General features: G+C 35.1%; 1 protein-coding gene and 1 non-coding gene across 3 annotated transcripts in view; both read right to left on the reverse strand.

The window, feature by feature from the left end:
* Positions 1-429: 429 nt before the first annotated feature.
* Positions 430-17,136, reverse strand: part of LOC136033105 (phospholipid scramblase 3-like) — a 39,136-nt gene continuing 22,429 nt past the window's right edge. For both annotated transcript variants that reach the window (XM_065713724.1, XM_065713725.1), the window contains exons 5-7: positions 15,038-15,205; positions 10,440-10,598; positions 430-1,588 (exon numbers count right to left, since the gene is read on the reverse strand). In XM_065713724.1, the coding sequence (XP_065569796.1) occupies positions 1,562-1,588; positions 10,440-10,598; positions 15,038-15,205 (354 nt within the window). In that variant the 3' untranslated portion in view covers positions 430-1,561. The remainder of the gene's footprint in view (positions 1,589-10,439; positions 10,599-15,037; positions 15,206-17,136) is intronic.
* Positions 12,011-12,200, reverse strand: LOC136033401 (U2 spliceosomal RNA). The gene has a single exon (XR_010618927.1). It is a non-coding gene; the product is annotated as a U2 spliceosomal RNA (small nuclear RNA).

Here is a 17,136-nt window from a genome sequence, read left to right on the forward strand (position 1 = left end):
TATATTTACCAGAATTCTCTCACTATCAACTTATAAATGTTCATCTTAATTCTTAAGCTAATATCACTACAAATTACAATATGCAGCAAAAGTGCATGAACTCCAGATACTTTTCTGTTAATACTTTCATCACTTCCTCCTTTTGAATCCATCTCAGATCCCAGATAGACAAAGCTATCAACCTTTTCAATTGAAGTTGATAATCTGTCTACTAATACCAATTTGTTTTGAGTAGGCTTTCATACTAGCAGATCTAAAGAATTAATGGAAATCTCGCTTTTTTTCTATCGTCTACATAAGCCGATGACCTTTTCTTTGATGTCTTTAAGATTAACAATGCTATTAATCTACATGAGCTATATTGCGTTGTATTTTGTAAAATCTTCGTTTTTTCCTAAATTCGTACGAAGAAGATGCGCTGCACAATAATTGAGTCCTCACTGAAACGAATTTTATTGTAATTTCAACACAGAAAACAGGTAATTGTTTTTTCACTCTCTTAGTTTCAAAGAATGCATATGAGCACAAAAATTTTTAAGAAATATAATATATCAAAAGGATTATAAATCTTAAATTATTCAATACATCTATTTACATCTCCTAATATTTTCTGATAGCAAGAGAAAATTGAGCAATTAGCTTCTCAAATTGTCTCCATAAACACAGTAAAAACAACAGTTTTTTGTTTTGTTTTTTAAATACATGTAAATCATACGCACAGTTTTACCAAATGTTGCACACCTGAATTTTCATTCATGTTTGACTACCATATATGTCAGGTGCAAGCCTGCAGATCCATACTCTTCCCAAAATCTCAGAATTCCACTCCCCCCATAATTTCTTTTATTTTCAAAATAATTTATGTTTCTCCTGAATACTCCCCCTTGATGGAAAAACGGGGAATTGATGAAAATAAAAATTCACTTTCAATTCATTCTCTGTTTTGAAACATAGTTCACTCTAGCAACTTTTGATGTGGCAACTTAAGATATGCAAGGAAAAAACCCAGATGTCTCTGGCATCCAAAGATATGAGCTCTATACAGCGAAAATAGTGACTGACAAGCAACGCTTAACTATTTAACTACTTGTCCATATATTATAATAACTATGGATTTATCCTGTATGTTAGCAAAAAAGATGAATCGAGCTTTTTGTTTTTTGTCTGGTCACTACTATTAACTGTAAATACATTTTTTTTGTCGTCTTATCCTAAATATAAAAATAAAAAGGGGCAATAAAATTAAAAGCACATACCTATGCTACATAACCGACTAGTTTTTGGACAAGATAAAATTTCACTACCAAATAAATCATGAATTAATAAATACCCATTGAAAAACAAACGAACGGCAGTAAATGTGGCAGTTCTTCAAAATACAGTTATATCGAGTTACAAAGATCTTAGAAGCTATTGAGATTCTAAAGCTGAACATTCCGTTAAAACTAACCGTTTTTCGAAAAATATACACACTACACTTAATTCACATAGATCTTAGGCCTCGCAGAGATTCAATAGCTGTATGATCAACGTTATTTGACAAAGTCTTCAATTGAGAATGTTAGTTTTTTTCGAAGTACAAGAAATCCTAGAAAAAAAGAAAAATATAAGAACTGGGAATGAGACATCTTACGAAGGAAAAGAAAGGCCAAAATTAAATCATAATGAACGAACTACAATTATAATGAAAAAATATTACAAACGGGTAACATTTTTAATTAGACAGTAAAAGAAAAAAGAACCTATTTAACACAAAAAAGAATAATAAAATTCCGAACTTTTCGGAATTTTAAGCTGTTTTTTTTTAATTTTAACCGTTTTTTTTGCATTATCTTTATTTTACCTAATTTTATATATATCCTATAAAATCTATGCTAGATAGGTATGTTGTATATAGTTGGTTCCGCGGGAGGGGGGAGGTGCACACACCAGGTTTTCAAGTTAAGTTTATAGCAACTAAATTAGTTTTTAATCGTTTATCGTTGACATTGCACAGTTGCGGCAGGGTTAGAACTCATTTGAGTCCTGTATTGTTACTGTGTTAATTTCCTCTTGTACTTTGAAGATGATTAAAAAGGATATTATGGGAATTATTTTCACTGAAAGCCTGTTTCACGTATCAATTGATCGCCAGATGAAGCTGCCATGATACTACAAGCTAGTCTTGCCCTTTCAAATTTACCAAACTACATTGGAAATTCCGTCAGAAGAAAGGTAAAGCATATACTCGTAAAATGCTGCTAAAATCTGCCACGTCAAAACACTCTTAAAGCGACGGACAGGGTTACGCAGGCCTGAGGTAGGAGGCGCACGATTGTGGAGAAGATTTATTAGAAAGAAGGGTTCTGCACCACATATAAGCTCCCAGTAGAAGTTTTCACAGGCGGTAATCAAAACACAAAAAACCATCCAGTACAAAACTGAACCTAAAATTATTACTACTACTACTACTACTACTAATAACTCACTGCAGCACCAAGCCGCCTGAGGCCAACACAGCTACGCACGCTCCTCCTCCAACCTAATCTATTTAAAGCCTCCCTCTTTACACCCTCCCAGGAAGTTCCCATTTCCTTTAAATCCTTATTTATGACATCCTCCCAACCCAGACAAGGACGACCTGCTTTCCGTGTAGCCCCAGACGGTTGGCCAAAAAGGACAATCTTCGGTAATCTGTCATCCTTCATCCGTAGAACGTGGCCTAGCCATCTCAACCTTTCTTTCATTATAGCCCCAGAAAGCGGGATTGAACCACACTTTTCGTACAACCTACTGTTTGAAATACGGTCAGTCAGCCGGGTACCCAGAACAATCCGTAGGCAATTTCTCTGGAAAACATCTAGTAAATTTTCATCTGCTTTTCGGAGTGTCCATGCTTCAGAGCCATATTTGACCACTGTCATCACTGTAGCTTCCAATATTCTAATCTTGGTTTGTAGGCTTATCTTTCTATTCTTCCAAACTTTTTTTAACTGTGAAAAAACACCCTGAGCTTTAGCTATTCTACTTTTAACATCTTCACTGCTCCCACCATCTTTACTAATAATACTACCAAGGTAACTGAAGCTCCCAACCTGATCAATCTTTTCGTTACCTAAGGTCACCTGTTCATCTTCACTTATTCCTAACCTTAGTGACACCTTGTTCAGATATGGGACAGGTACAGACTAGAGGTATACAGCCCTTTGATGTTTATGGGCTGAATTAGAAACAGAAGGCTTGTCTTGACTGATCTAACAAGGACAAAAACAGAAAAGAAAAAGAAACATAATGTGCAAGTGATTTTTTCCACATTTTCTGTCGAATGCAGAAACCATAAGAAGCAAAATTTCCATTTAAGGTAAAAGCCAACTATGATTCAAACTCTAAAGTAGAAGGGAATAGTTTTTGTGCCTTGGTGGGTAAAGATGTGTTGTTAAAAAGGAAAAAATAAAAGGAGAGTTGAGAAAAAGTATAGGGGATAGAGGATTAAGGCTTTAGATCTGTATAATTTTTATTTTTTAATTTTGTGATAAGGATTTGGGTAGAAGATTGGAAAAGGAAGTTTTTGATTTTGATAAAAAAGACGGAATATATATTTAAGAAATAAATGCGAAATTTAAGCTAAATATATCGAACTTTTAATGAAATGTTTAAACTTAGAGTTTGATATTTGATTAGAATTTTTACATGGGGTTTAAGACTGAATATATTTTTAGGGAATGTAGAAATAGTGTAGGATTTTGAATGAGTTTTTAGATTATAGAGTTTAGATTTGAAGTCATTTTTGATTGCTTGAAATTTATTTTAAATTAGTGGAATTTATTTTATATGTTGAGGGGGATACGATTCGCCTGGATTGTGAAATATTCGATTTTTAGGAATTTATTTTTGAGGATTGTTGCAGCTTCCCAATAGCGCAAGGGTCAGCGAGAGTAGAATGACTTGAAATATAATCAAAAAAAAAAAAAAAAAAAAAAAAAAAAAAAAAAAAAAAAAAAAAAAAAACTGTTGTTATGTATTTTAATTTTTCTTTATTTATGCAAATTTAGTAAAAAGTGTTTTAAGGAAAGTCAAAATATTTTAAAGTACAAAAATGTATATATATTCTGAATTTATATTTTAATGTTATATGTTGTAGGCCTAATGAATGGGAGCAGCTCCTTGCCACCGCGGGTAGGTAGAATGAGAATTTTGAAATTATTGTATGGTAAATTAATGGATGGAGAACCGTATGGATGGGGAAACTTAAAAAAAAAAGTAGATAAAATGTACTATGAGAGAAAAAATTATGTCGGTGAGGAATTAGAAAAATGGAAAGGTATGAAATGTCGAGTAAGAGGCAAGATAGATAAGTAGTAAAGTGAAGGAAATAATAGTGAAATAGGGATGAATTAGATTACAAATAAGCAGGGAGTCTTAGATAATAATAATAATAATAATAATAATAATAATAAAAAATTGATTTTTATTTTATTTTCAGGAGTACGAAAAGAAAATAATAACCGATTTGTTTCTATCCATTATACGAAGTATAACCAACCCATCATCAAGAAAACGAAAAAGAAGAGGAAACGAGGAAAGGAGGACCAAATACCGCTGGATAAAAAAAAGAACAAAATTAGAATTTAAAATAACCAATATAAATTTTTTTTTATATTTTCAATATTATAGTCTATCTGAAAAAAAAAAAAAATGATTCGAACTCTTTGTATTTGCGAATTTCAATAGGAAAGTTCCAAATGGAGCATATTGTACAACCACAGTATCTTGGTGAAGCAATACTCGATTTGAGCATAACAAAGTTGGAAATAGGCTTGAAACGCAGAATAAACTTTTGAGCATCAAAGCAAACAAAATATTGTTTTAATATAACAACATGGTATTATGTCCAATCCAAAAAAGCTTTCTGTGACATTTCAAATTTCTAAACTTTTTGAGCAGAGAACACTTTCAAAGAAATTGAAAAATGCGAAAAGGTTCCCAGACAAACAAAAAATGCTATCTTTTGGAGAAAATCCCTCGCATAGGCAATATCAAGCCAAATTTTTTTTTCCGTCACTCTAATGTCTTGTCAAACAATTTATGTAAGAAATTCCTAGAAATTCCATTGCTAAAAGCTAAGTTTCTCATAGACAAATCGTACTTGGTGAATAAAAATGGCTAGGTAGTAATTCAACTTTTAAATTAAAGAATTTTCAATTGGAAGGCACAAGGGCTTACGATATCTTGGGTCGTAAAAGTCACTTCAGTTTTAATTAGGAGAGTAGTATGTTTTAAAACAGATGGCAATTGCTCCAGGTTCCGAGAACACTACTTAGAGTTCTCTAAAAATAAAGGTTGCAAGAGAAAAGAATTATTTGATCTATTAATCTTAAAAGTTATCCCTGAAATATAGGCTAAGCAGTATTCGAACTTTTACCTCTGTAAGTTCCAAATATCTGAGTCATCCATAGCCAAGAGAATATTAAACACCAAGAAATCACCGGAAATTTTGTCTTTAATTACCCATCCGCAAATCCTCCCAAAAATCACCAAATTTGAAGATATTTCAGAGGAATTGGCAACCCTACTCCAAGTCTTTCAGAACAAAATAGTTTCCCTCTGCTCGAATGGTTGGGAGAAGGAGATATAAGGATAAATGTAACCCTATGAGAACATACGGCCTCAAACTTCACAATGGATTCATTCCTAAAAACGTAACTAAAATAATATCTGGTTTTGTTCCAGTGACAAGGAGGTTTTTTTTGTACTTTTCAAAAAAAGAAAAGAAAAAAAAAACTATATATCACCATCCCCACAAGATAAGTTCCCCCAAAAATTTGCGGTGAGCATTTTCCTTCAGAATTTCAAGAAGTGACGAATTTCATCTACACTGAATTTTATTTCTTAAATGTATTTTTCTTCTCTCTATCTTTTCCATTTACATTGCGATGGTGTTTTTTGTTTATTCCACAGCTTTTTTTTTAAATATGGGTTCAAAATAGATCGTCAGACATTATTTTAGATCCTTTTATCAACCACAGTTTTGAGATTACACTTGAGACTGGACTGCATTACCGAAGTATTGCTTCAATCGGCAGGGTACTTTGGATTCTGATGTCACTCATGTCACCCTGGGAGAGAAGTTTTCAAAGAGTTGTAGAAATAGTTTAATTTACTGTTTTAACCCCTTCCCATCAAACGAAAACTACTGAATATCACCAACAGAGGATAACACCGAGGTTTGTTTACACTACTGAATATGAGGTTTAGTTTTATAAATTGAAGATAAGAGAAACAAAATAACGCGAGCCTTATTCTAAATCTGGTCAAAGCCTTAGCGCACAACGTTTCAATATTTAATAGGAAACTCTAAACTTTGATACAATTTTTTTCTTTGGATCACTATTCTTTGGGATTTGAACACGGGCCGCTCTGTAATTGTTGATCATTGGCTTTTCCTTGACTTAATTCATATTTTTTCAGTTAAACTCTGTAAACACCTTCCTTTATTCCTTTTTCTTGCTTTAGTATTGTTTATTCTGTGGCCGTAGTTGGGATGGGTATTCAAGAGGGAGGGGGGGGATCAGATTACCAAAAGAGTAAAAAAGGGATTTAACTCCGTGGACTTTATGCATTGGTCTCCAACTAAGTTTTCTTTTACCTGCATTTCTTAAGACCCATTTACGAGTCTGAAAAGTATGTTTTACATCTGTAGGAAAAACAAATTTGGTTTTACCTGCATTTTTGATGCCAATTTATAACTCAGAGTAATATTTCGAGCGGAGGGGTTCAAACAGGGTGTCTACCTCCTCCTGGATAAGACCCTGGTTTGTTCCACTTTGTTGCGGGTGTCTGGATTTATTTGTAACCTTATTTTTTCGTTCAGAGTTGGCGAATCTTAATACTAACACGCTCAAAAAAGGAAGGGGTAAAAAAAAAAACATTTTATTTCCTATCTCACCGTATCATCTGATTTTATAAATAACAAGCCAATGTTAGTATTCCTACACAGCTTTGTTAATAAATGTCACTGGCGGACCCCCCCCCCCCCAATATTTTTCCTGGCACCCTCTTATCCTGTTTTCTTTCTTTTTTCTTTTTTTCACTCTTTTTTTTAGAATAAATTTGTTAATTTGGTCATTCATTAGCACCTCCCCCAAGATGTTGGTCTATATCCGCCTCTGTTAACCTTGTTGTATTTAATAAATCATGTTTTTGAACAAACTAAGTTACCATTTACAATTCAAATGTAATGAACCCAAAGAACAGATTATAACAGCACTAGAATATTTCGGCATCGTATTCGGACACTTTTATCAAAGAAAAAAGTGAATAAGATCCTCTATAAAAGATTCTAGTATACGTTCCCTTTTTAGTCTGATTTGTTTATATTTCCTCTTTTCCCCCGTTAATGAAGGATCTCAGATTTGAAGCCGAAATACTATGATTTTTAAGAATATATGCATAAATTTTTGTCTAAACATTCGCTGTCTTGTAGGGGAACATTGCCTGAAATCCTTAGAATTCAAGAGAAAGCCGTTTTCACTAAAAAGCAGGACATGAAAATTCACATATTCCTTGAAATTACGGTTTTAATCAAAATTTCGATCATTTAAAATTTCAAAAGTATATTAACTATATTTTTATGCAATTTATCAAAACTGATTGATCAATAAAATACAAAAAATAATCCATGAAAGTAGCCTCTATGCAATAATATCACTTATTAGGATCCTTTTAGAAGACTCCCACACAGGGCTGCCAAATTTTTTTTAAGGAGTGTGTCATATTTTTTTCCGAAAATGTGCTTTTTGTGTCATCTCAGATTCCATAATGTGTCATAAAATTTTTTTTTCTACAAGTGGTATCATATTTAATTGTCAAATCTTTATTTAGAGTTTTGAATATATAATTTTTTCCAAATCAGTTCAAAAAGGAGTAAACTTAACCTTAAACTATTACCTTGGGATCGAGACTTTTTTATGTCGTCATGAAAGTAATAGAAACATTCGATTAAATTAATGTTACACACTATGAATTTGTGTCTGGGCGACCAACGAGGCAAGTTTACATTTATAAAAGTTTTAGGGACAATCAATTCCGACAGTAAATTAAAGACTTTTCGCATGACGTCGTAATCGTAATCGGCTAAGCCTTAGTTGACACCTTCGAAAATGGAAAAATATAAGACCACAGTAGGTAGGTTTGAGCTTTTTAGTTTGTGAGCATAAAACTTGTCCGAGACCTGGATTCAATCGATAAGAAATTCGTAAAAATGAAGTATAACGCCTGAACACGTTTCTTTTTGTTTTAACATGCTTTGTGCCTACTTTTCTTCTTTTGTACAGTATGCCACTTTGACTTAGCAATCTGAACTTAATTCCCAGAAAAAACAGTTCCAACTATTTGTCTATCAACTTGTCTGTGGCTCATTGTGCCCTCATTGAAGCTCAGCTTGAACCAACAATACTACTAAGCCGTCTTCCTGTCTTAATGGTTACAATCGTACTTCTAATGGACCTAGAGGCCGATGAAAATGTAAGCCAAAATCAATCGCATATGTGTACTAAAAATTACAGATAAATATCAGATATATAAGCACTGAACAACTTTGTAACATCTCACACACAGACCTCCTCCCCAAAACTTCAAGTATATTCGACCCTGGCTATATCTAGGGCTCATTGGTCTCTTCTTCTTTCTCCTTGTACCAGGCCATAAAATTCTTCCGCATATCGGAAGGAATTTCCCAGCCGTGTACGGTTCCTGTGGTACGAGAGACCAGCTGCTTTGTATGCATCAGTGAGTCTATCGTGTCGAGAAGTAGACTGTTCCTGATTTTCGTTTTTATATTTGATAGAACTGAAAATTGACGTTCTGCAACTGCACTGGAATGCGGAAGAGCACACAGATTTAGCATGAAAAGGGACAGATCTTCGAACTGTGGCTTGCCTTGAGCATCTTTCGTATTCAATAACATCTTCAGAAAGATCGAAGGAGATATTTTAGTACCTATGGTTTTCATAATCTCATCCCTGTGCACACTCATCAAGATCCACTGAGTCTCTATTATATTCCTTGACCTTTCCACTTCACCTTCATGTTTCCCAAGTAAGCTGCTGAACCGACCAGTCAGTCCCACTCGAGTATCAACTTTTCCGCTCAAAGCAGTCACTGGGTCTAAACAAGCCAGAGCTTTTAAAGTGGGATCAGAATGATAAATTCATTTCCTCATTTGTTTGATACCTTCTAGAAGGAAGTTCAGGCAGTTCAAACTGTCTGAGATCATTCGAGGGTATCACATCCTTATATTTCAGCACGTGTATTTCGGTATTTGGACCAAAAGAAATCTCGGAGATTTCCTTGAAACAGCCTGAGATCATGGGTATGACAAAAGCATTATCATTCTCTAAGATGTCAGTTTTGACTAAAGACTTCATGATAGACTTCATGGTTGCCCTTGAGCTGGAAAGGAGCTTGTGAGTGCGACTGTCACTACTTTGAAACTCCAAATTCAAGCAATTGTTCTGGTTGACCATTTTTGTCATTTTTAGGTGAAAAAAGGTAGGGTTAGAATGAAGTAATCTTGTTTGAGAATAGAAGTACGTTCATTTAGAAATTTTGAAGCTATATTTATTTACTCAATATATTTATTTACTCAAAACTAGCTTCAATCTAGTATTTTTGTCATATTTGTTGGTGGCTTTTTAAGCCAGATGAATTATTCTGAAGGGAAGACTTCTCTGGAAGTCTTAGACACCTTTTAGTTTAGACCCCTTTGTGGGGTCTAAAGCTTTGTAATTTTTCTTTATTTTCTCTTGATAATAATAAACAGATCGGAAATTTGTAATCTTGTCCGAGGTGGGTACCCCTCCTGTACTCTTAAAAATGTGAGTTGCTGCTTATGCAACAGCTTTGGTAACTGCAAGCTGTTTACTTTTTACTATTAAGTACGTACCAGTTGGCTACGTCACATACTCAATCAAGCAGCCAATTAAGTTTAGATATTCAACGTGCATTTTGATTTGAAATTTCCACCTATGGCTATTTTCTTCTCGTGGTTTAAATTTGAAATATGGTGATGGAATCTGTCCTGTATTCCGCACTGTCTATGTACTACTGCACTGTTAGGTAGTGCTATTCCTCTCCGTTAATTTGTAGCTTTTCTGGAGGTTGAAAACTGAAATTTTACTTTTTTTATTACCATTTAAAAACAAGACATGGATGACAAAATTGTGTCATTGTTTTTTGAAAAATGTGTCATTTTCGTCGATTGTGTCATTTTTTATCAAAAAATGTGTCATTTGGGTCGATTGTGTCATCATTTCGACTGAATGTGTCATTGTGTCACGCAACATGAAATTGTGTCATTTTGACACAAAATGTGTCAATTTGGCAGCCTAGCTCCCACATATTGCTATTAACAAAGACTGTAAAAAACAGAAGAAAGCAAAAGAAAAAAGGTATTGCCTTACAATTAAAAACGCCAGTCCAAGCAACGCTGCTTTCATTCTCACATCTAGATCAACTGGAAAAGTAACATTAAATTTATCAGCATCTGTGACTAATTCAGTGAGTAGTCCGCCCCATTTTTTTGAAATACATCCAACTTCTGTATCAGAACCAGCAATAACCTGTGGAAACAAATACTATTAATCGAAAAATTCTTCATAACTTACAAATAAGCGAGAGAGGGAGAAGGAGAGGAAAGAGAGAGAGAGAGAGAGAGAGAGAGAGAGAGAGAGAGAGAGAGAGAGAGAGAGAGAGAGAGAGAGAGAGAGAGAGAGAGAGAGAGAGAGAGAGAGAGAGAGAGAGAGAGAGAGAGAGAGAGAGAGAGAGAGAGAGAAAGGTTTTCACAGACCTTAGACCTATGTTTTGCTCCTTTTTTTCCTTGGCTTGGTTAATCAGTCCAGCTTTAGATCCACTATATGTCCAGTGTACAGCCAAAATATAGCCACTTCTTAGGGTTGGATTCAAAGCTTTGACGCTACTAGGTCTAAGCATTTTTGCCGCTCAGTTTTTGCGAGATTGTCGGGAAAATCCCAGAAATTCGGGGATAGTGGAAGCACTGAACAGAAAGCCAAAAGTAAAAAAAGAGAAAGGTGATACCGAACTCTTAGCTGCCATTCTTGGGAGACATTTGACATTTTTATAAGTTGCTACGGAATTCCTGTGTTGTTTTAAAATCACTTTTCTGTGAATAATTGGCGTGGCAGCAGAGTATAACTGACACTTTGACTACGAATTATATCAGTCCAATATTTGTTATGTCCCGTTTTTTTCTTCTGAAAACGGCTTTCCCTTGGATTCTAAGGATTTAAGGCCATGTTCCCCTACAACACTAAATATAACGCCAAAAAGAGGGGAGTGTTGGAGAATACGAATATTGACAAGCTAATTAAAATGAAAGGAAAATAAGATTACTGGAAACCTATCAATTAATATTCTTAAAAGTCATAATATTTCGGCTTCAAATCTGAGAGGCTTTATTAACGGAGGAAAAGAGGAAATAAAACAAATCAGACTAAAAAGGGAACGCATACTAGAATATTTTACAGAGGATCTTCTTCACTTTTTTGGTGGATAAATGTGTCCGGATCCGATGCCGGAATACTCAGATTTAATTAGAGGTGGTATAATCTATTCTCTGGGTTCTGTGCATTTTAATTGTAAGTGGCAAAGCAGTGTAATCTGAAAAAAAGATTTATTGAATACAATAGGTTTATTAACAAAGTTGTGTCGGAAAATTGACATTGGCTTGTTAGTTAAAAAAGTGGATGAGAATGTGAGATATGAAATTAAATATTTTTATGCAATCCTCTCCGCCACTTTCTTTGTTTGAGCATGTTAAGTCTTAAGACCCGCGAACTCTGAACGAGAAAATGAGGTTAACAAAAATCCACCCACAGCAAAGTAGAATAGATGAAAAAATGTGATTTCAATTTATTAAAGGACTAGGAAGCTACAAGTGTGGTGTCTATTAAATTTTAAAAAGCGCATTATTCGCAAATTTGAATCGAGTTTCTCTGTTTAGGTTTCCCCTCGAAAGGGGTGCACCGATCCCGGAGGTACTGCAATACCGGGACAAAGCATGGAAGAAGCGGAGCAAGCCCCAACATCTCTTCGATGTCCAAAAATCAATTTAATATTCTGGGTCATATGTAGGGACTGTATCAGATACTAAGCTAATAAGAACAGATACTACACTTCCCTCCTCGCCAAAGCACTGAACCCCACCCCTAACTCCCCCAAAGAGAGTGGATCCAGTCCGGTTACGTCAATAATGTATCCAAGACATTTGATTACTCTACCCACCAAATTTCATCCCTATCTTTCCACTCTAAGCGTTTTCCAAGATTTCCGGTTCCCCCCCAATGTCAACAGATCCGGTCAGGATTTGAAATAAGAGCTCTGAGACATGATTTCCTTCTAAATATCAAATTTCATTAAGATCCGGTCACCCATTTTTAAGTTAAAAATACCTCAATTTTTCTAATTTTTTAAAATTAACACCCCCAGCTCCCCCAAAGAGAACGGATCCGTTCCAATTTTGTCAATCACGTATCTATAACTTATGCTTATTCTTCTCATCAAGTTTCATCCCGATTTCTCCACTCTAAGCGTTTTCCAAGATTTCCGGTTTCCAAGATTTCCGTTTCCCCCCCCCCTCCAACCCCCTATGTCCCCGGATCCGATTCGAATTTAAAATAGAGCATCTGAGACATAAGATCTTTCCGAATATCAAGTTTCATTAAGATCCGATCACCCATTCGTAAGGTAAAAATACCTCAATTTTCACGTTTTCCAAGATTTCCGGTTTCCCCCTCCAACACCCCCAATGTCACCAGAGCAGGCCGGGATTTAAAAAAAGAGCTCTGAAGCACAAAGTCCTTCTAAATATCAAATTTCATTAAGATCTGATCAACCGTTCGTAAGTTACAAATACCTCATTTTTTATAATTTTTCCGAATCAGATACTACACTCCCCCCTCGCAAAAGCACTGAACCCCCCCACCCAACTCTCCTAAAGAGACCAGATCCGGTCCAGTTATGTATCTTAGACTTGTGCTTATTCTTCCCACCAAGTTTCATCCTGATCTCTCCACTCTAAGCCATTTCCAAGATTTCCGACTCCCCCGACGACACTGGATCCGGTCGAGATTTAAAATAAGAGATCCGAGTTAATAGGTCCTTCTAAATATGAAATTTCATTAAGATCCGATCACTCCTTCGTAACTTAAAAATACCTCATTTTTTCTAATTTCTCAGAATTAACCATCCCCCAACTCCCCCAAAGAGATCGGATCCATTCCGGTTATGTCAATCACGTATCCAGGACTTGTGCTTATTTTTCCCACCGAGTTTCATCCCGATCCCTCCACTCTAAGCGTTTTCCAAGATTTTAGGCTTCCCCCTCCAACTCCCCCCTATGTCACCAGATCCGGTCGGGATTTGAAATAAGAGCTCCGAGACACGATAAACTTCCAAACATCAAATTTCATTAAGATCCGGTTACCAGTTCGTAAGTTAAAAATAGCTCTTTTTTCTAGTTTTTCCGAATTAATCGTCCCCCAAGCCCCCTCCCCCTCCCAGATGGTCGAATCGCGGAAACGAAAATTTCTAATTTCATCTGGTCTCTGATACACCTGCCAAATTTCATCGTCCTAGCTTATCTGGAAGTGCCTAAACTAGCAAAACCGGGACCGAAAGACAGACCGAAAGACCGACAAAATTTGCAATCGCTATATGTCACTTGGTAGATACCAAGTGCCATAAAAACCCGAAAAGACATTTTTTTTTTCCTCATGAAAAAGACTAAGTCAATAAAAAACGAACAGAAATTAATTTAAAAACTTTAAAAAAGCTTATAGATTAATCAATCATAGGATGGAACTTTGGTGAATATGGATGTCAGCCTTACATTGAAGTTAATAAATCTAGTAAATATTTACTCAGCTCAAAATTGCATTTTGTTGTTACCTGAGTCACTTCGGGAGTAACAGTCGTACATTTCCTTCACATTTATGTTGGATTTACATTTTTTTTAAAGTTTTTCTGCTTCTGTTCTTGATTTTATTTCGATTCTTTTTCTTGTTTCATCTAATCTGAAGACATCTTGTTTTATACATGCGAAATAATCGCGCGCTAGTTTCTTTTTTCCTGTCTTTCACACTGCTTTTGAAACGCGTTTTATTTCAATCTACTATTTCCCTGCCATTTCACAGGCAGGAAAAGACTAAATGTTTAACTCTCCGTAACTATTCGTAATTTTGGACAATTGCTTTCAGGTCAGAAGATTTTAGACCATTTGAAACAATTCTATTGAATATACCAATAATATTCTTTTACTTTTTTTTTCTTTTTCGACGTGCCAAAGGAGGGAATAGTTCTATGTCAGGTTTCATGCTTTAGTGAACAGTTTTGTTTTTTACCAGACAATTTAAGTAGTCCGAAACAATTTTGCTGGATATTTGATGAAATTTTTCTTTCTTTGGGTTCTTTTTCAAACTTCCATAGACGGGCTTTTAAAATTTAAAAGCCTTAAAATTTAAACCATAACAAATTCAACAAACCGGGAACAGGGATTTTCAACGAGCAAACCACCGAAGATTTGCAACGAACAACGAAAGTGGGATTGCGGATTCACCCCTCTCTGCATAAAATACCAGCAAATTAACCTAAACAATACTAAAAGACAAGTGAATTACAAATGAAAAGCTACAAGAAAAAAACAAGTGAATTTCTTTTCTATTTCAAATTTTCACTTTTTAAGGTGTTTCTTACTGTATACAGGGTCGTGCTTAATCTTTTTTAGAGGGACACTTACAATGTGAGTAAGCTGAACTATCTGAACTGTGTTCATTGATCTGAAATTCTAAGGTGCCCACAAGAGGAAATCTTACTATATCCATGGCTTTCGTTATGAACGCTCATAAAATAATTGCTGATTTAAAACAACATGAACTCAACCCATTACTGTTTTATTGAAGCATGAAGGATAGTTCAAATGATCCCTAAACTTGATAACAATCCACAAAAAAAAATAAGAGAAGAAATTAAAAGAAGAAATTACTTTAAAGTCAACGTCATTTCCAAAAAAGCTTGTTGTTAACATGGAGCCTTTCACTTTGAATATCTTCTGTCCTGTAGAGTCATATACTGAAAACAAAGGGGTCAACAAAGTCCATTCCTTTTGAATAGATGCAATCAGGTTTCCAGGCGGAGAGAATACTTCCATTTCCTAAAAAAAACAATTTTCTTCTTTACCACACTTGAAACAAACATAATTTTACAGCAGAAGTCTAATTATAAACTTATAATTATAAACAAGACACACTAATCAATTGACAAGAAAAATCTTTTTAATTACTGCCTTTCCTTTTTGAAGATTTTTGGATAAGAAAAAACTATTCCAAGTTACTAAAACACAAACTTCAAATACATGTAGGTAGATAGATAGATAGATATATTCACACGAAAGCTCAATTGGGCCATGGTGACATACACAAAAAAAAGTGAAAGAAAAAATAGTAATAAAACATAAACTGAAAAGACACTAAAACTAATTATTTAAGAAAATCATCACGATAACTCATACCTACCCAGAAGAACTTTCCAACATTATCTATATTTAAGCAACACTCACTTCTCAAAATTATCAAAATCAAATCTCTCCTCCCGACCTCCCTGCAAAATATTTCCAAGCGCAACTCCCTCAACTCCCTACATTCCCCTAAAAAATGATGCAAAGACTCATCCATCTCTCCACACATAGGGCAATTGTAAGGACCATCCCTCAATCTATCCCTCTCTATATATTTCCAGCGTTCTCAAGAGGCATAAAGTTCCCCCTTTCAAATCTTCCGGATTCAATCTCATTTTTAGGTAAATTTCTTCACCCGAGTTCTCCTTGACCTCCGCACATAGCCCGGGGGACGGCGAGGTGGCCTTTCCAGCTTGCCAAACATGAACTGCCTGAGACTCTAGCCTGCACTATATCGTTTCCTGATGACACTGCTTTGAATTTATTTGGTAGTCTATAGACGAGTTGGTAAGTAAAGCAAATCGTGTACTGGAAAGACTCCAGTACACGGGAGACTCCAGGAAGTTTTCATGAATGTAAGCTTTCTAAGCGTTAATGTGAGTAAGACATTTTTGATGACTTACAGTGGATTGGACTCTCCTGTTAATTTAAATGGCCTAGTTACACTGTATGGAAAGCCTGTTCAGCAGGTCGGTAAACTACGTTACCTAAGATTTATAGTGGATTGTCATCTGTCGTGGAGAAATCATAGTGAAGCTATTTCTGCTAAGATTGCCCGTGGTGTACACATACTTCGACGTTTCCTGCCACAGAAGATTCTTCTTACACTCTTTTATCCATTAAAGCGATTAGGATTATTGGTAAATATGTTAAAGAGGTCCATGAAACTAGTCCTTGTTAGAATCCTTGAATCTGTTGAATGTTGGACAAATTAGAGATTTTGTCCCTGCAGTTTTTAAGAAGTTTTATTGTTTGAATAGCCAAGTGCATGATTATAAAACGAGAAATAGTGATGATATAGCAATTCAATCAACAGGTACAGTTAGATCCGCATTTACGGTAAGATATATGGGTCCGCTTATTTGGAATAAATTACCAATGAGTACTAGGATGGCTGAACACTTGGTTTCATTTAAGAAAAAATTAAAAGACGATTTGTTAGAAAGTAATTACTTTTTTTAGGGGGAGGGCAGGGAAGGAGTCTGTGGAGTACAATTTTTTGTTGTTGGGGGGTGAATATTGTGTTGATTGTTTAAATGAGAGAGATCGATTTGAAGTTTGAGTTGATTATGGTTATGTTGTGATTTGTAATGGAATATATATTATTACTTGTTACTGTCATACGTCTACAAAACTGTAAAGTTTTTCTTAGCGCGGCAGCATTTTGTAGAAAATGTAGAAGATGATAGTATGTGGAGAAACAAAGTAGCAACTAGCCTAGATACAGTCCCTACCATCCCTCCTATCTCCTTTCCTTAATTCTAACAATCACCTAACCTTGCACTGTCTAATATATTCTTCACCTGATTTGGCCACGAATCCTTCCTCCCATCTTGAAGCATCATTAAAAATGCTTGTTTAGCTAGCCTATTATCTTCTATCGATGACACTCTTTCCTAATATTTAAC

The sequence above is a fragment of the Artemia franciscana genome, chromosome 11 (assembly GCF_032884065.1).
Source record: "Artemia franciscana chromosome 11, ASM3288406v1, whole genome shotgun sequence".
Classification (NCBI taxonomy): Eukaryota; Metazoa; Arthropoda; class Branchiopoda; order Anostraca; family Artemiidae; genus Artemia; species Artemia franciscana.